The sequence below is a fragment of the Capra hircus genome, chromosome 20 (genome assembly GCF_001704415.2).
Source record: "Capra hircus breed San Clemente chromosome 20, ASM170441v1, whole genome shotgun sequence".
In the NCBI taxonomy this organism is placed as follows: domain Eukaryota; kingdom Metazoa; phylum Chordata; class Mammalia; order Artiodactyla; family Bovidae; genus Capra; species Capra hircus.
Genome location: NC_030827.1, coordinates 592005 through 610429, shown reverse-complemented (window position 1 = coordinate 610429; position 18425 = coordinate 592005). Strand labels below are relative to the sequence as shown.

Here is an 18425-nt window from a genome sequence, read left to right as displayed (position 1 = left end):
TGTTCCACTACGTCCTAGGGGAAAAAAGAAACAAAACAGAATCACAAACATCTGGAGAGCTCTTTACCCTCTTGACCCTTTCCCAGAAGCTCTCCACCATCTTGATCGTCCTTGAATCTTCATGACAACCCCCGTGAGATAGGGGCGACTGTGTTATTCCCATTTTACAGGCAGAGAGATTGAGGTTTAAATAGAGAAGTCTGGGCAAACCTATGCCCTCCACTGCCCAAATCTCTGTACTGCAGGTGCCCCATTCTGCTTCTAATATACTAAGATGGCCAAGGCCCACCTCAGCTAGCCAGGCAAACAAGTGACATGCACATTCCCTGAAGCACTGTGGACGGTTTATGTGCTGACACCCCATTTATGCACTGGACAAATGTTAGCCAAGCTCTTGTGCCTGTCATTGTGCTGATGATATGTTGAAGGTGAAAATAAAAGAGACTCAAGCCCAATCAGCTGGCTCGTGTCTGATAGGAGAATCAGACCTTCCATTTTATCTCAGGCAAGATTTGTGGTCTTACAGAGGTTCGCCCAGGTGCCAGGGGATCATTTCCGATCATTAAAGCAGCTCCTGAGGGCATCTCTCAAGACAGTGCATCACTGGCCCTGTTACCATTGCTGTGCAACCTCAAGAAAAATTCAGTTCCAAGTATTAATCTTAGCTCCAACTACTTATAGCTTACTGTAAGTGGCTTTTGACTGTAGATAAACAGCTTCCTTTCAAAGGCAGCAGGCACATTTGACCCTTGCAAGAGTTGTGCTTGATTTCACAGTGTTTTAAGTATGAATTCATTACCAGTATTTTTTTTAAAGAATTGTCAGGCAACCCTGAGCCAAATTCCCAAGCATTAGGGCAACAGGCATCAATTCCCCAGCACGCCAACTCTGATGATTACTTCCCAATGGTAAAATTGCGTGTCAGTGGTTTTGATTGCCGTGTGCTGGGCCCCTTTATCGTTTCAGTCCCTGCGTTGTCCCTGAAGACAGCTGAGTCTGTTACCCGCTTCCCTGACCTCATTTCCACCCTTGGTATAGCTTTCATCAAAACCCCTTCAAAATGTCTTCAAAATGTATTTAGAGGGTCCATAGATGGTGGGCGTCATGGACTAAGACACCCCTAAACTGTACACCAAATTCCCGATGTGGAAAAAGGTCTGTGTGACCCACGGAAGCTTAAGAACTCATAGAGCTTGTGCTGTTAGACCTGAAAGTGTTGAATGATAAAGACCAAAGGGAAGCAAGCAGCCTGGAGGCTGAGGGGTGGGAGGCACGGCAGGGTGACCGCAACCTGAGGGCAGTGCTGCCTCTGGCTCTGGACGCCCCCCTCCCCAATCCATGTCCCCGCCCCCACTGCCCACAGCCCTGCCCCGGCCCGGGCTGGTGATGCTGATGCCCCTCTTTGGCCCCCCAGGCTCGGAGGATTACCGCAGCAGGTTCAGCAGTGAGTGCTTCATGGACCTCGTGTGCCCGGACAGGTGCCGCTGCGAGGGCACCATCGTGGACTGCTCCAACCAGAAGCTGGCCCGCGTCCCCAGCCACCTCCCCGAATACGTCACCGACCTGTGAGTGCCACAGGGGCAGGACCCCTGCACACCCCCATGTCCATCTCCCTGAGCCAGCTAGGGCATGGGTGGGCTTCTAGAGGTGATCCCTCCAGCTCAGTCACCCGGGTGCTCCTTGCTGTCTACTACTTTGCAGCTGAGTGCAGACCCTCACGCCTCCAGTGGGGACTGTTTACTTGCAAATAAAGACAGTTCATTCATTCTGCAAAGATTCTCTGAACACTCACTGAGAGTCAGGCACTGCCAGGCCCACCCATTTCCACATGAATAAGGCAGACCACCCTTCCTGGCCCTTGGGAAGCTTACGACATAACCAGAAAGATGGATATGACCTGAAGTGAGAAAACAGCGAGAGCCATCAGATATATCTGAGCCTCTGGCTATCTCTGCTAATAAAGAGGCGTTTACCCAGAAGTGAGAGAGCTCAAAATTCCAGCGTGGGGTGATGAGGGTGCAGCGGGTGGGGGCTGACACACCTGGGCCTGACTCCTGCCTTTTCCAGTTCTCCTGAGATTGGGCAAGTTGCTTCTTAGATCTGAGCATCAGATCCTGAGCTGTAAAGTGGAGGTGATGATACCTCCCTCCCACAGGGGTGAGAAAGATGAGGTAAGAGGCGGCGAGCACAGGCTTCATCTTGAATCTGTGCATGGAGTAAGCCCTGCGTAAATGGTTGTTGTTATCATTCTCTTTGACTTTGCAAATCACAATAGGGCCTTTCTTTGCCTCCTGCTCTCCCTGGGTTTGTATGAACATTGAGTGTGGAGTCCCTGAGCTGCCCTTAGCAGAGGGACGTGGTCAGGAAAGTGCTGAGTGGCTTGCAGAGTTGGAAGAATCTGGGGAGCCCTCCCAGGAAGTTTAAGTGGTGATTGGTACCCCTACAAAATGAAGGCGAATCTCTGGCCCTTGGTTGTTCAAGTGCTGAGTGTTCAGCAAGTTGTATAGGCCCTTATCACAGGGGCTCCTCCACACAGAGAAGCCTGGCCTCCCTTCCCGCCCTTCGCACACCCCTCCTCTCTCGGGGCGCCCCGTGCTGAAGAGGCGTACAGGCAGTTTCTGCAGTGCTGTGGACCCGGGCTGAGCGAAGCCCGGGCGTCAGCTTAGCTGAAGGCCTGGGAGGACGGGGGCCCAGTCGGGGAGGTGTCCCTTCCACAGCTCACCTGCCCCCTCATCCGCTTGCTTTCCACACAGGCGACTAAACGACAACGAGATATCTGTTCTTGAGGCCACTGGCATCTTCAAGAAGTTGCCCAACCTGCGGAAAATGTAAGTCAGCCTCAGGACCTTGGTAGACTCTCCATCTGCTCTGGCCCATCTCAGTCTCCCCCGTCAGGCCCCAGGAAGCAGGACACTGAGACAGGGCCACGCAGAGCCAGAGCATGCGTTCTGCACAACCCCTGAGCCTCAGCCCCTCTCCCCTCTGCCCATCCCTGCCCCCTACTCTGCACTCATCATCTACCCCCAAGGGGTGGTGGGAGGGACTCCACTGAGCACCAGCAATGAGCTCAGGGGACCCAGGGTGCATGTGTTATGGCGGTCATGTCTGACTCTTGGCAACCCCATGGGCTCTAGTAATTTTTGTGAGACGACAGTTGGAAGGTCTGCTTTTAGAGAGACTCTAAAGGCCTCCATGTGGGTGTGACCCATTGGAGCAGAAACACCAGCTGCCTCACCTCCTTCCTCTGTAATCCCACTGGTACACAGCTGGACGCACTCCCCCCGCCTTCCCTTCCCCAGGTGCCCCAGTAGACGTGCCAGCATGGACAAGGGCCCCTTCACCATCTAACTCCCTTCTCCTTGACCCTGCTCCCCGCCTGCACCACACGCACATCTCCCAGCCCGAGTTTGTCTGCCTCTGGAACAAAGGAAATATGGTCGTAGCCTCATTATTCACAGACCCTGTATTTGCTAACATTTATTTGTAATCTCAAAATCCATACTCACATGTTTTATGGTCATTCCTAAACATAGAGCAGCAAAAAATCTGAGTCACCCTACACGCATGCCCTCAGCTGAAACAGAACGAGGCCACGCTCTGAGTTCTTATTTCAGCTCCCAGACTGTAAACAAGTGTCCAATCCGCAGTGTATTTAGTGCCACTTTTTTTTTTGCATATTTGTGCTTTTGTAGGTGATTTCACTGTTTAAAATGGACCTAAAGCACACTCCAGAAGGGCTGTGTGCTTTACAGAGAAAATTCTTGTTACATAAGCTTTGTTCAGGCAAGACTTCTAGTACTATTGGTTGTGAGTACAGTGTAAACAAATCAACAATATATATCCAACAAGATGTCTTTAAACAGAACCATGCATGAAACAAGGTTATGTATTGATCAGCTAACAAAAATATCGTGACCAGGGGCTCACAGGGACCTAACCCTCAATTTCCCCTAGAAGCAATGGTTTCGCATTCACGAATTCATCTTACCTAGTGACTTTGTAGACCTGAAGCATGATGAATAATGAGAATTGTAACCCTTATTTTATGTTGCTCTCCACCCATCACATCAGTCCCCTTCAGGCAAGACGGAAGGAGACTTTCCCTGCCCTGTGCAGCATCTGAATCCCATCAGAGCTAGTCGGGCTTTGTCCCTCCCTCCCTGCCTGCAGTTGCCACTGTGGCCGTGGCTTCAGGACTGCTCACTGGGAGCAGTGGTGAGCGCAGGGACTGAAGGAGCAGAGGAGGGAGGGCTCACGTGGGTCCCGGGGAGGACCACCTCTAGCCTCAGGAACGCAGCACAGACATCACCCATCACTTGCCAGGACATGTCCTTTCAAATTCAACCCCAAACTTCCTGCTCGTCTTGTGGCTAAGACTGCGTGCCCCCAATGCTGGGGACCCAGGTTCAATCCCTGCTCGGGGAACTAGATCCCACATGCTGCAACAAAGCGTTCACATGCCACAAGGAAGACACGGCACAGCCTCAGTGTCCAGGCAGCAAAAGGGAGGGGTGGGGATTGTGGCTTCCCGTGAGCTGAGCTCTCATCAGCGGAGACAGGTGGCACATAGCACATCCTGGCATTTACCGTGCTGGGAGGAGGGTGGGGGCTGCCAAGTATTCCCTTCCTGAGAGCAGCCAGAAACGCAGGTGTAGGGGAAGAGCAGGCAGACCTGCATTTGTTCTGAGTTCAACTCTGCCCCTCCCCTGCTATGTCACTCCAGGAATGCCCTTAGCCTTTCTGTACTTTAATGTATTTATTTGCATAATAGAAATAAATCCAGTTTCCTTGTAAGTTATGATAAGGATCAGAAGTGTAAGGCTACTATGTATAAAATAGTTAACTAATGAGAACCAACTGTATAGCACAAAGAACTCTTCTCAGTATTCCGTGGTGACCTAAATGCAAAAAAAGAGGGGATACGTGTATACGCTGAGCTGATTCACTTTGCTGTACAGCAGAAATGAACATAACATTGTTAAGCAACTATCAGTTCAGTTGCTCAGTCATGCCGACTCTTTGTGACCCCATGAATTGCAGCACGCCAGGCCTCCCTGTCCATCACCAACTCCCGGAGTTCACTCAAACTCACGTCCATCGAGTCAGTGATGCCATCCAGCCATCTCATGCTCTGTCGTCCCCTTCTCCTCCTGCCCCCAATCCCTCCCAACATTAGTCTTTTCCAATGAGTCAACTCTTCACATGAGTTGGCCAAAGTACTGGAGTTTCAGCTTTAGCATCAGTCCTTCCAAAGAACACCCAGGACTGATCTCCTTTAGAATGGACTGGTTGGATCTCCTTGCAGTCCAAGGGACTCTCAAGAGTCTTTTCCAACATCACAGTTCAAAAGCATCAATTCTTTGGCACTCAGCTTTCTTCACAGGCCAACTCTCACATCCATACATGACCACTGGAAAAACCATGCCCTTGACTAGATGGACCTTTGTTGGCAAAGTAATGTCTCTGCTTTTGAATATACTATCTAGTTTGGTCATAACTTTCTTTCCAAGGAGTAAGCATCTTTCAGTTTCATGGCTGCAATCACCATCTGCAGTGATTTTGGAGCCCCCAAAAATAAAGTCTGACACTGTTTCCCCATCTATTTCCCAGGAAGTGATGGGACCGGATGCCATGATCTTCGTTTTCTGAATGTTGAGCTTTAAGCCAACTTTTTCACTCTCCTCTTACTTTCGCATTACCTGGTGGCTCAGAGGTTAAAGCATCTGCCTGGAATGCTGGAGACCTGGGTTCGATCCCTGGGTCGGGAAGATCCCCTGGAGAAGGAAATGGCAACCCACTCCAGTACTCTTGCCTGGAGAATCCCATGGAGGGAGGAGCCTGGTAGGCTACAGTCCATGGGGTCGCAAAGAGTCGGACACGACTGAGCGACTTCACGCTCACACACACTTTCACTTTCATCAAGAGGCTTTTTAGTTCCTCTTCACTTTCTGCCATAAGGGTGGTGTCATCTGCATATCTGAGGCTATTGATATTTCTCCTGGCAATCTTGATTCCAGCTTGTGCTTCTTCCAGCCCAGTGTTTCTCATGATGTACTATGCGTAGAAGTTAAATAAGCAGGGTGACAATATACAGCCTTGACGTACTCCTTTTCCTATTTGGAACCAGTCTGTTGTTCCGTGTCCAGGTCTAACTGTTGCTTCCTGACCTGCATATAGGTTTCTCAAGAAGCAGGTCGAGTGGTCTGGTATTCCCATCTCTTTCAGAATTTTCCACAGTTTATTGTGATCCACACAGTCAAAGGCTTTGGCATAGTTCATTTCTGTACAGCAGAGATGAACGTAACATTGTAAAGCAACTATACTCCAATAAAAACTAATTTAAAAAAAAAAGAAATGTAAAAGATAAGGGGAAAGACATGTCCTTTGTCCATGGGACTGTGGTGAGAAGATGCTGGGAGACATAAAGAGGACATCTGGGTTGAGTGACCTGGAGCAGATGGTTAAAACAGGAGTTGCAAACTCGAATACTTAAGACCCCCTGTGAAAAGGCGGTGGGTGCAAGGCAACAATGATAATAATGGCCGATCACAGTTACTAATCACTGTACTCTGTGCCAAACTGTACTGATATTCATGGATTTACCCCTCATGGGAAAAACACAACAGCTTTGAGATTGCTTCACTTCCTGAACGAGGAAGCTGAAACACAGAAAGAAACTTGTCCAAGTTTAAAAGTCAAGCCGGGAGCCAAGTGCAGGTCAGCTGGGATTGCGAGCGCTGGCTCAAGGGAGCGGATGCCCGTGTGTGCACACGTGTACCTAGATCCATGCGTGTGTAAGTGCCAGCCGGCCAAGCAAGTGTCCCAGTCGGGCAGATCTGGCCCCAAAGACTGCCAGCGGCAACCACTTATTTAAAATAACTTGATGGTGACCCTTATTTTATTTATTTATTGCACTCACAACCAGTAGCATTAGAAGTCTTGCCTGAACAAAGCTTATGTGATGGGTATTTTATTTTATTTTCTTTGGATCTTAGTTGTGGTACATGGGACCTTTTAGTTGAGGCATGTAGGATCTTTAGTTGAGGCCTGAGAACTCCTAGTGGCAGCATATAGGATCTAGTTCCCTGATGAGGAATCACACCCAGGCCCCCTGCATTGAGAGTGTGGAGTCTTAGCCACTGGACCACCAGGCAAGTGCTGATGGCAACTCTTTTTAAGTAAACAGACCTCATTTGCTGGGACCCATCACCACCCCTAGATCCCGATGAGGCGATGGGCCAGCTGGGATTCTGCCCATCAGAGTGGCTGCAGCCAGCTGTGTCTGTGACTCAGCCTGCTTGGCTTCCCCAAGGTCTGTGGGACCAGTGCCCTCAGGTCATGGTCTGGACGGGAGCATCCTGACAGGGCACGAGGGCAAAGGAGGGTTGACACAGAGCCAGGACTTTAGACTCTGCTGTGCCTTTCCAAACTATTCTGAACCTCTGTGTCCTTTCCTATCTTGTGGGGAAAATGAGATTTCATAAGGATCACTTGTGCTAAGGGATGCAAAGAAAAGCTGTGAGCTGTTCCCCACAAGGGTTATCCGGACTGTGGAAACTCAAAGAAGCTTTTCAAGTGACCTCCTCTTCCAAGCAGGGTCACGGCTTCTCTCAGGTCTTACACTGAAGGGACATCTCAAGCAGAGACTGAAACCCAGCACCCCTCTAGCCAAAATCAGTTACCCCTGGGTGGACTTGGTGGTGCTGATTGTGTTTTTGATAAGTAATTGCCAGGCTTCCCAGGTGCTGCTAGTGGTAAAGATCATGCCTCACAGTGCAGGAGATGCTAGAGATGTGGGTTCAATCCCTGGGTTGGGAAGATTCCCTGGAGGACAGCATGGCCACCTACTCCAGTATTCTTGCCTGGAGAATCACATGGACGGAGGAGCCTGGCAGGCTACTGTCCATAAGGTCGCAAAGAGTTGGACACAACTGAAGTGACTTAGCATACACGCACACCCTCTTTTAAAAATCAAGTTTCCACAGAAAAATAAATGTGGATTTGTAGCATCCTTTGGAGAAGGCAATGGCACCCCACTCCAGTACTCTTGCCTGGAAAATCCCATGGACGGAGGAGCCTGGTGGGCTGCAGTCCATGGGGTCGCGAAGAGTCTGACACGACTGAGTGACTTCACTTTCACTTTTCACTTTCATGCATTGGAAAAGGAAATGGCAACCCACTCCAGTGTTCTTGCCTGGAGAATCCCAGGGACGGGGGAGCCCGGTGGGCTGCCGTCTATGGGGTCACACAGAGTCGGACATGACTGAAGCAACTTAGCAGCAGCAGCGTCCTTTGGGAAACCAGAAAATCTGGCAAAACAGCCCATGTTCCCAAATGGCTCCAGTTGAGCTGAGTTGAGGAGCGGCTGCCCCCTTAGCTGGGCACATGCTTTCTTGATCATTGCTGTCCCCACAGGGCTTGTTTCTGACTTTAGGTCACTTGCCTGGACCCTGGGACATTCGAACTTGTACCCCCAGCTTGAAGTAGAATTTCCACTTCAGGGGAAGGGAGACGTCCCTAAGGAGGTGGACAGGACCTCACCAGCCCAGCACAGTGCCAGTGCACTCCTCAATCATGGCCTGGCATACTCGGCTTCCAGAAAAATCCACATAGCACTCTCCCTACTGCTTTTCCATGGAGGACCGGACTTTACAATAGGATCGCAGATGCTTTCTGGAAAGGGGAGTGGCAACCCACTCCAGTGTCCTTGCCTGGAGAATTCCATAGACAGAGGAGACTGGTGGGCTACAGTCCAAACAGTCAGACACAGCTGAGTGACTAGCACACTCCATGTTACCATGGTTTATGAGATGTCCTACAGACCTAAAGAGACAGGGTCCTAGAAGAAGCCTGAGCTTTCCTTCCAAGACGCGGGCTTTCCGGAGTGAATCCCCCAGCCTAGAATGGCCTCAGTGTCTCCAGGATTAAAAGTGCACCCGTCAGCTCGCAGAGGCAGTACGGCCAAGCACTCACTGTGTCCTGAACCCACCCTGGCCTGGGGCAGGGATTTCTGGGGCTGGGTCCTTTCAGGTGTGAGACCCCCATCCCCGGTGCAGTCAAAGCCGTGATGAAGCAGTCATCTTTCAGGTGGTCTGCAGAGATGAAATGGGGAGAGGCTTCTGCAGTGGCCCGAGTTTTGCATTTGGGGGTTTGCTGGGATCGGGGGCGTCTTCAGGAAGATACTCCTCTGAGAATAAGATGATGACGTTCGTGTGTGTGTGTGTGTGTGTGTGTGTGTATGTGAATTGCTCAGTCGTGTCCAACTCTTCACGACCCCATGGACTGTAACTTGCCAGGCTCCTCTGTCCATGGTATTTCCCAGACAAGAATGTTGTAGTGGGTATCCATTTCCTTCTCCAGGGGACCTCCCTGACCCAGGGATCGATTCCCAGTCTCCCACCTTGGGGGCAGACTCTTTACTGTCTGGGCCACCAGGGAAGATGGAGCTCTTACAAAGCCCTGAGCCACTGGTTGACTGCGGCACTTGTCCCGAGTTGCTTTGTCTCTGTCCCTCAGCCCGAGCTACCTGGATGGAGAGAGGGCAGCACCCAGGTCTTTTGGAAAATTCTATCTTCCTTTTTTGCCCTCCTGATGTTTTCCATTCTCCCAGCCTGAGGAAATCCAATTTGCAAACCTTACAGTAGTGTGATGTTAATTCTGCTCACTTAAAGAAGCAAGTGTCGGGAAGTGGGAACCTCCCGCTTGCTAGCTGCCCAAACTCATCTCCACTGCCCGCCCTGTGTGCTTCAGTTCCCCGAGAAACTGAACTCCCGAGCTGGTGGAGAAGCGCCAGCATTTGGATGAGTTGTAGCTGCTGGGAGAGCCTTTCTGTCTCCTCCCATGTCAAATTTGGGGGTAATTTGAAGTCTCCCCTGTGTGTGACTTTCACCTCCAGGTTCTTATGGACCAAGACTACCAGGATTTACAAGGAAACCAGCTGAGTTTTGGAAGAGTCAGGCAGGGAGCACAAATCTAGTCTGAGAATCTCCCAGCTTGCCCAGATCTTGGGGGAGGGGTTAGAGGAGCATTGGAACCTGTTTTCTCAGCAGGATAGAAGAGGGGAAGTGAGGAAGGCCTTGACTGGGAGCATGGAGGAAGCAGACACTGCGACGGTGGGAATTGTTTCCTCGACACCTGCGCATGGCTATGGGCACTGCCACCCCTGGCAGACCTCGTGCCTACATGCGAAGGGGTCAAGCAGCCTGCACTGAGCCCCAGGGTGCCCAGTTGAATTTCAGTTGCCCTGAACCATCCCCATGGGGCTTCCCAGGTGGTGCCAGTGGTAAAGAGCCCGCCTGCCAGTACAGGGACTAAAGACATGCAGGTCCGACCCCTGGGTCGGGAAGACTCCCTGGAGGTGGCATGGCTGCCCACCCCAGTATTCTTGTCAGGAGAATCCCGTGGGCAGAGCAGCCTGGCGGGCCACGGTCCATAGTGTCGCAGAGTCGGACACAACAGAGCGACTTAGCTTGCACGCACACATCCCTCTAGGGTGGGGGCCGTGAGTCCGCCCCAGGCTCCGCGAGGAGGGCTCTTGAGAGAAGCAGTAGTACCAGGGACCCATCCTTCGGTGCTCTGGGCCCAAGAGCAGTGCCCTCCCCGCCCCGGGCCTCAGTGCATCCAGCAAGACAGCGTGGGCCCGCTGTCCTTCTCATGAGCCCTCGATTCTGATAAGCTCAAGGCACTCAGCCAGCCAGCAACTCCATGTCCACCTACGAGTCTCCCAGTCATAGAATAAGGTCCCCCAGGCTGTTTGCTCAGGAGGCTGCATTCTTCATTCAGCTCCTGTAAACCCATCCCTTTCCATTCCAGCCAGCCAGCCAGGGCTGCCTTTCAGGCCTAAGCATTTGAGTAGTCTGTGGAGACCCCCTGCCCCTCACGGCACCTACAGCTCAATGGAACCTGCCTGCCACTCAGCTCTCCCATACACATGGTGTTGGCCCTAGCAGGGAAGAGCCTGTTGTCTGAGCTCCAGAGCAGAATCGGAAGTGGTTTAATAGGACTGAGCCCGCTGAGGAAAACGCGGTGTCCCAAACCCTGATCCTTCAGAGCCCTGATAGAAGGGGTGGACATCCACATCGCCAAAGGAATATCCAGTTAGGAAAAGCAGTTCGCTGGAGGCTTTTCTACGTGCGTAAAAGCCTGGCTTCAGTCCCAGTGCGCTTAGCTGTGTGGCTGTGGGCAAGGTACCTAACCTCTCTGAATCTCAGTCACCTCATCCGTAAAATAAGACAATGACAAAAATAATATCCATCTGATGGCCGTTGTTTTGAGGATTTGACGGGATTCTGTTGGCCAAACCCCTCACACGGTGCCTAGTACGTAGTAAGTGGACAAGAAGCAGTAACTAGAAAGGGTCTGTTTATATCGGGAATCTCACATGATGAAGAGCGGAAGGCTCTACAAATGCCTCACCCCCGTAGAGAGTAGGCGCGTTTGACATTTTTCTCCTGCTCTCCTCTTGAGCATCACTACTTAGTGAGAGGATCTTTTAAAGAGAGAAAATAAGTTTTGAGAACCATTTTAAATCCGTCAGTCCCCAGGGCACAGAAAAGAGAATTGTCCTGAAAGACCTCAAACACTACACAGTCTAGTCCGCGAAGGTAACCTCCCCACCCACCCCACGTGGGTCTGGGCTCCCTGCTTCCTGGGGCACCGGTGCTGAAGACCGAAGGTCAGGAAGCCCAAGATGGAGCCTCCGCCAGGCAGTCCTCAGTCCTGGGGGCACCCCAGAGTCACCACGTGGCTGCAGAGCTGGCCGTTCCCCCACTGAGTCCTGACTGTCCTGTCCCTCCCTCCAGAAACTTGAGTAACAACAGAATCAAGGAGGTGAGAGAGGGCGCGTTTGACGGCGCGGCCAGCGTGCAGGAGCTGATGCTGACGGGGAACCAGCTGGAAGCGGTGCACGGGCGTGTGTTCCGCGGCCTCAGCGGCCTCAAGACTTTGTGAGTCCGCGGGGCCTGGGCCACGGCTGCAGGGAGGGGCTGGGGAGGGGGCAGGGGGGGCTGGGGAGGCAGTGGGGGCCAGTAAGGGCTGGCGGGAACAGGGGGAGCCCGGCGCCTACCTGGGCAGCAGAATCCTTTCCTTCCTTTCGCCAGGGAGATGTCAGGCATTTCCCAGCCTGAATGGGAAAGAACTTAGCATGCACCCCCAACACACACACACACACACACACACACACACACACACACACACACACTTGTCCTCACATATACACTGATGCAGAGTCATACCCGAAACAGGCACACATTTACACAAACATAGGCGTGACACACGTACATAAAATGACATAGAGATATACACGCAACACGCAGATAAACACATACACAAGCAGGCATGTGTGTATCAGCACACAAACACACACAAACTGATGTCCAGAGCCACGCGTCGATTCTCCCCTCCTCCCCAAAATATCCATACATACCGTAACCACCACACACCATGCATGTGTATACGTGTACACACGACACCTGCTTCTACCATAAATAAGCATCCACGGCCAAGAATGTGCGCACACATGTACATGCAGCCCCAGGCCCAGCTATCACATGGCAGACCTCAGCATCGTGAGGGGTCTGAGCATGGAGTTGGCAAAAAGAGCATCCTACACTCACACACACCCCCGTGGGGCAGGAAGAAGGAGCACCCTGTGCTCACAGACACACACACACGGAAAGGATGGGAGGGAAAAGACGACACCTGTGCTTGCTCCCTGCACCCCTCTCCCTGCAGGATGCTAAGAAGTAACCTGATCAGCTGTGTGAGCAATGACACCTTTGCTGGCCTGAGCTCAGTGAGGCTGCTCTCTCTCTACGACAATCGGATCACCACCATCACCCCCGGAGCCTTCACCACCCTTGTCTCCCTGTCCACCATGTAAGTCCCCCTGGACCCACTGCACACTCACTCTGGGTACCTCTCCTGCACCCCGCTCCTCTCTCAGCACCTGACTGTCTTTGACCCAAAGTCATCTCTCCATCTGTCAGCTTAAACACGTGTCAGGCTCCCTCCATGTGCCAGGCACCATCAAATGCTAAGGAGGCCCAGACGTGGGCCCTGCTTCCTGGAGCTCAGAGCATAGCGAGCCGACACAGAACAGAGGCCCGCAGTGATATGAAAAGCTAACATGGGCCTGGCCAAGGAACACTGGAGCTATGTTCTGGAAGGTGAGCGAGAATTAGCTTGTTCAGGAAAGTGGAAAGTGCGCTCCATCACTGGGAAGAGCCTGTGCAAAGGCCCTGGGTAAAGCAGGGCAGAGATGCAGGGCGAGCAATGCCTAGCGAGGCCGCATACAGAGCGGGCAAGGCTGGAGGCGAGGCCAGGGCCAGGCTGCCGGACAGCCGTGGGCGCCGGACAGCCGTGGCCGTTTGCTTTCTAACCAGAGCATCTTAGGGAGCCAGCAAAGGTTTTAAGCAGGCCAGTGACATGATCTGACAGGGATTTTTTAAAGCAGTGTCACTGACTGCTTAAATGTGTATCAGAACCAGTTAGAATCTAGCTTTCTGGACAAGTGTTCCTGCCCACAAAATTCACGGCATTGCTAAGGGAGGCTGTCTCAAATAATGGTGAAGACTTTGGGCTCTAGAGCCAAATTTTCTGGCTTCAGGTACTAGCCCTACCTCATGTTAGCTATGTGCCCTTGGAGAAGTTACTTCACCTCTCTGTGCTTTTGTTATCACTTATAATCCTCATGGGATTGTTTCGAGGACTGAATCTGCTAATATTTGCAAAATGCACAGCAGGGGCCTGAGACAGGGAGAGTGCTCAGCGTGTGTCAGTTTTTATGGCTGTCCATCATATTTCCATGTGGCTCTGTTACCCTTAGTTGCTTGCTCTTTTTTTTCCCCTCTCTTCTTTTCTCCAAAGACCCTTTGGTAGGCAGAAGAGAAAGCTATTCCTGCATCTCCCGTAGCTGCCCATGTTCATGATCTCCGACACTGACCTCGCTGGGAATAAAAGCCAAAGTTCCAGGATGTGCCAAAGGCCCCACTCCATCGAGCCCCGCAGTCCCCTCAGCCTTCTTTTGTTCTGAGCATGCCCCAGGCCCACTCCCACCTGAGAACCTCGCACTGCTGCGCCCACTGCCTGCAAAGCCCTTCTCCCGGCTCCCTCCCCTCCTCCTGTCGTTGGCTCCAGTGTCAGTCGCCTCGGCCCCATCCCCCCTCTGCCATCACGCCCAGTTCTTCCAGCCCTGCTTTTCCGATTGTTTCCCATAGCACTGACCATTCCCTAGCATGCTACACTTTTTGTTGTTGGGCTTCCTGGTGGCTCTGATGGTAAAGAATAGCTACAATGCAGGAGACACAGGTTCGATCCCTGGGTCAGGAAGATCCCTTGGAAAAGGTGATGGCTACCCACTCCAGGATTCTTGATTAGAATCTATCTGCCTCCCCTCCGCTGGAATATAAGTTCCAGAAGGAAGAAGACCAGGGGTATATGACTGTTTCGTTCACTGCTCTATCCTCACTGCGTACGTCTGAGCCTGGCACTCAGTGAAAGAAAGTGAAAGTGAAGTCGCTCAGTTGTGTCCGACTCTTTGCGACCCCATGAACCGGGGCCCACCAGGCTCCTCCATCTATGGGATTTTCCAGGCAGGAGTATAGGCGTGGGGTGCCATTGCCTTCTCCAGGGTATCTTCCCGACCCAGGGATTGAACCCGGGGCTCTGGCCTTGTAGGCAGATGCTCTGCCTGCTGTGCCGCCAGTGAAGTCCTGCCTTGATATGATTGTTGGACACGTGGATGAGTTGGATGAATGAGTGGCATCAACGTGAAGAGCGATGGGTAAGGAGCTAGTGGGGTGGGAGGGCCAGTTTATCTCAGCCCACTTCTTACCTCTCCCGGATGCCTCCACCCTGGGAATCCAAAACCCAGAGGGCCAGAGTCACAGAGCGTGTCGGGAACCGACTCCGTCAGGAGGAGGAACTTACCGCCTTCTCGGAGCTAGAGTCAACCCCAGGCAGGACCAACTCCCAAGCCCTCAACTGCCATGTCAAACCACAGGCCCTCGTGGGCCCTCTGGCCCTATTCTTCAGCCTTCCTATGCTCTGTGTCCCTCATTTGTGAAGTGAGGATCATGCCACGTCCTTCCTAGGGTTGCTACGACAAGTCTGAATAAGAGAATGGGTTTATAAAGCACTCAGCCCCATCCCAGCCCTCTAGGAAACTCCCATATCCGTCCATCATCGTATCTGACGGGTATGTGCCAAGTGCCTGTGCTGACGCCCTGCTGGTTCCTGAGACTCAGAGCAGGAAGACACGCCTGGTCCCTCCTCGCAGCCAGTCTGAGGAGGGAGGCGTTAGCAGCTCCGACGTGTGCTGTGGAGGAAATGCTGGCGACTGAAGCAAGAACGGAACAGGGCAGAACTTCCCATTTCCCTTGAGATGCTCAGTGCTTCAGTCATGTCTGACTCTGTGCGACCCATGGACTGCAGCCCACCAGGCTCCTCTGTCCATGGGATTTCCCAGGCAAGAGTACTGGAGTGGGTTGCCATGCTCTCCTCCAGAGGATCTTCCAAACCCAGGGATCAAAACCACGTCTCCTGCATTGTAGACAGATTCTTTATCACGCCCACCACCTGGGAAGCCCAGGGTGGCTTTGGGGAGGGGTCATTTAAGCTGAGGCGCCAGCCAGGCACATGGTAAAGAACTTCAGACTGGAGGAGCAGCTTCGAGTGAAGGCTCTGAGTGTGAGAAATTGAGTCGGCTCACACAGGTAGAGCCTATTGAACAAGGGAGGGCGTGGCAGGGACGGGGTCCTGCCTGTCGGCAGAGGTCCTTGCAAAGACCGCCCCCGGGACGTAGAAGAGAGTCTGGCTTCCTTTTCCAGATTTTCTTCCTCTTTCCTCATTCTCCTGCACTGGAAGCAGGCCTTCCTGGAGAGCCAGGTTCTAGGCTTGCAGACCTGGATCTCAGGACCAATCCCCCTGGGACCAGGAGAGACACTGAGCACTCAGAGGGGGCCCTTTTCTCCTCCCAGAAACCTGCTCTCCAACCCCTTCAACTGCAACTGCCACCTGGCCTGGCTCGGGAAGTGGCTGAGGAAGAGACGGATAGTCAGTGGGAACCCCCGGTGCCAGAAGCCCTTCTTCCTCAAAGAGATTCCCATCCAGGACGTGGCTATCCAGGACTTCACCTGTGACGGTGAGGAGGCTGGGTGCAGGGTTGGGCCAGGCAAGGAAGTGAAGAGAGAAGGGAGGCGCGGGCAGGGGTAACTGCAGGTCAGGACCCCTGAAACCAGAGTCTCCTCTGCCCTCGGCGGGCAGCCAGAGCTCCAAAGGACTCTGCAGGCCTGCTTGCTGGCCCACACAGCTCCATCATGCAAATTAAAAAGTTGCCTCTTTCTAAAGACCTTAAGACTTCCGTCAGTTAGAAATCTGTTGTAAGATACTGCTTTTGTTAAAGCAAGATACTTTGTGACCATCTCTGAAGACACTCTTGAACCAGATATCCTAATTTGCTGTATCCACAGCGAGTTTGGTGCTCGTTGGGTGATGGGGCACCCTTGAGCAGTACGCCGCCTACACAACTGTACATGGGAGCCCTGGCCTGCAGTTTTCCTGCCTGCATCGTCATGAGGCTCAGAGCAGGTGCTCGTGAGAAACAGACTTCAGGATGAGCTTCTGGGAAATTCCTGTCCTGGGCTAGGCAGTACCACACCTGAAGATCCAAGGCTTTGAGCGTTAGGATTAGAGACACATGTTTCTTTGCATAAATTCAGGCCAGCATGGTTTTCACTGGGTCAGCTTTAGGTAACAAGAGATGGACAACCTGGTTTGTAAATTAACTGAGGTTCAGGTGTAACAGGGGCTGGGACACAGTCACCACCCAGAGGTGTTGTGTGGTGGCAGATGTGGAGAACAGGAAGAGGAGGAGGAGGAGGGGCGTGGACAGGCCCGTCCCACCAGGACCACCCCTTCGGTCAGCTTGGTTTACGCCTTTGGTCACCCTACCAGGGGTCTGACCCATGCCCCTGCGGTAGAAGCACGGAGTCTTAACCACGGGCCTGCCAGGGAAGTCCCCATGTGGCTTACTCCTGAGCTGGTTGACAGTGACCTCTTCCCTTTCTAGTATCTGGTTAATCAAGTTTTTAGCATCTTTGTTTTATGATAAACGTGGGAGAAGATAGCCCTATTTCCCGACCCAGGAGCCTCTCCTTTCCCTTCAACCACGGAGGAGACTAGCAAGCTCCTTATCCCCAGTTCTGGCTCGAAGCTGCGGGCTCCCCTGTCACGTTAGCAGCTGGGTCAGGGAGCGGGCTGAGCTCACCCGGGCAGGCAGGGCCCTCTCCTGCCTCGCTCACTGCCAGCTCTCCGCAGGCAACGATGAGAGCAGCTGCCAGCTGGGCCCGCCCTGCCCCGAGCAGTGCACCTGTGTGGAGACGGTGGTACGCTGCAGCAACCGGGGGCTCCGTGCCCTTCCCAAAGGCATCCCCAAGGACGTGACGGAGCTGTGAGTACCCCGCCGCCACCACACCCTTCACACTCCGCCCCTGCAGCAGGGCGACCTGGAGATGCCCTCCCTGAAGGCGTCCCCACAAAGCGGGAGCCTTGGCCAGGGTCAGGCCGCGTCCTGCACGTGGCGCAGGAAGCTCTCCCGCCCAAACCTCTGCCTGGCGGTGGTGACCCTCTAGAATGCAAGTGAGAGGGCTATTGTCTCGAGTTCTCTGACACCCCCTGCTCTGCTCTCTGTAGTTATTCAGTCACTAAGTCATGCCCGACTCTTCTCAACCCCATGGACTGCAGCACACCAGGCCTCCATCTCTCAGAGTTTGCCCAAATTCATGTCCACAGAATCGGTGATGGCTTTCAACCGTCTCATCCTCTGTCGTCCCCTTCTCCTCCTGCCTTCTATCTTTTCCAGCATCGGGGTCTTTTCCAGTGAGTCAGCTCTTCACATCCTCATGGTGGCCAAAGTATTGGAGCTTTAGCTTCATCGTCAGTCCTTCCAGTGAATATTCAGGGTTGATTTCCTTCAGGATTGACTGGCTTGATCTCCTTGTTGTCCGGGGGACTCTCACGAGCTTCTCTGGCACCACAGGTTGAAAGCATCAGCTCTTCGGTGCTCATTCTTCTTGGTCACAACCCCCACGATCTCTCAGTCTCACCCCAGAAATAGGACATAATGGTCAAAACACAGCCCAGCAGGCATTATGGCTTAACAAGCACGTCTTCGAATATGGTCCTATTTTAACTTAAAACCACCCATTTTACAGAGGAAATCTTAGTTCTGAGTTCCACTCAGTCTCCACCCAGGAGCCTTCTTATTCTACACCCCACCTCCTCACATTAAGTCTCTGGGGGTTGCTCCTTCGTCAGAAGCTCCCAGTTAAATGAAAGAGGGGCCGTTCCCCTCATCAAGGGTGTTACTATTGTGGGAAAAAGCCTCATGTCTGCCCCCTGGGAAGCTGAGAGAGTCTCACAGGCAG

General features: G+C 52.7%; 1 protein-coding gene across 1 annotated transcript in view; it reads left to right on the top strand.

The window, feature by feature from the left end:
- The window catches only part of SLIT3 (slit guidance ligand 3), a 719548-nt gene that overhangs the window by 615372 nt on the left and 85751 nt on the right, over positions 1–18425 (top strand). The window contains exons 15-20 of the mRNA XM_018065519.1: positions 1415–1565; positions 2754–2828; positions 11802–11945; positions 12733–12876; positions 15978–16141; positions 17317–17449. Coding sequence (XP_017921008.1) covers positions 1415–1565; positions 2754–2828; positions 11802–11945; positions 12733–12876; positions 15978–16141; positions 17317–17449 — 811 coding nt within the window. The remainder of the gene's footprint in view (positions 1–1414; positions 1566–2753; positions 2829–11801; positions 11946–12732; positions 12877–15977; positions 16142–17316; positions 17450–18425) is intronic.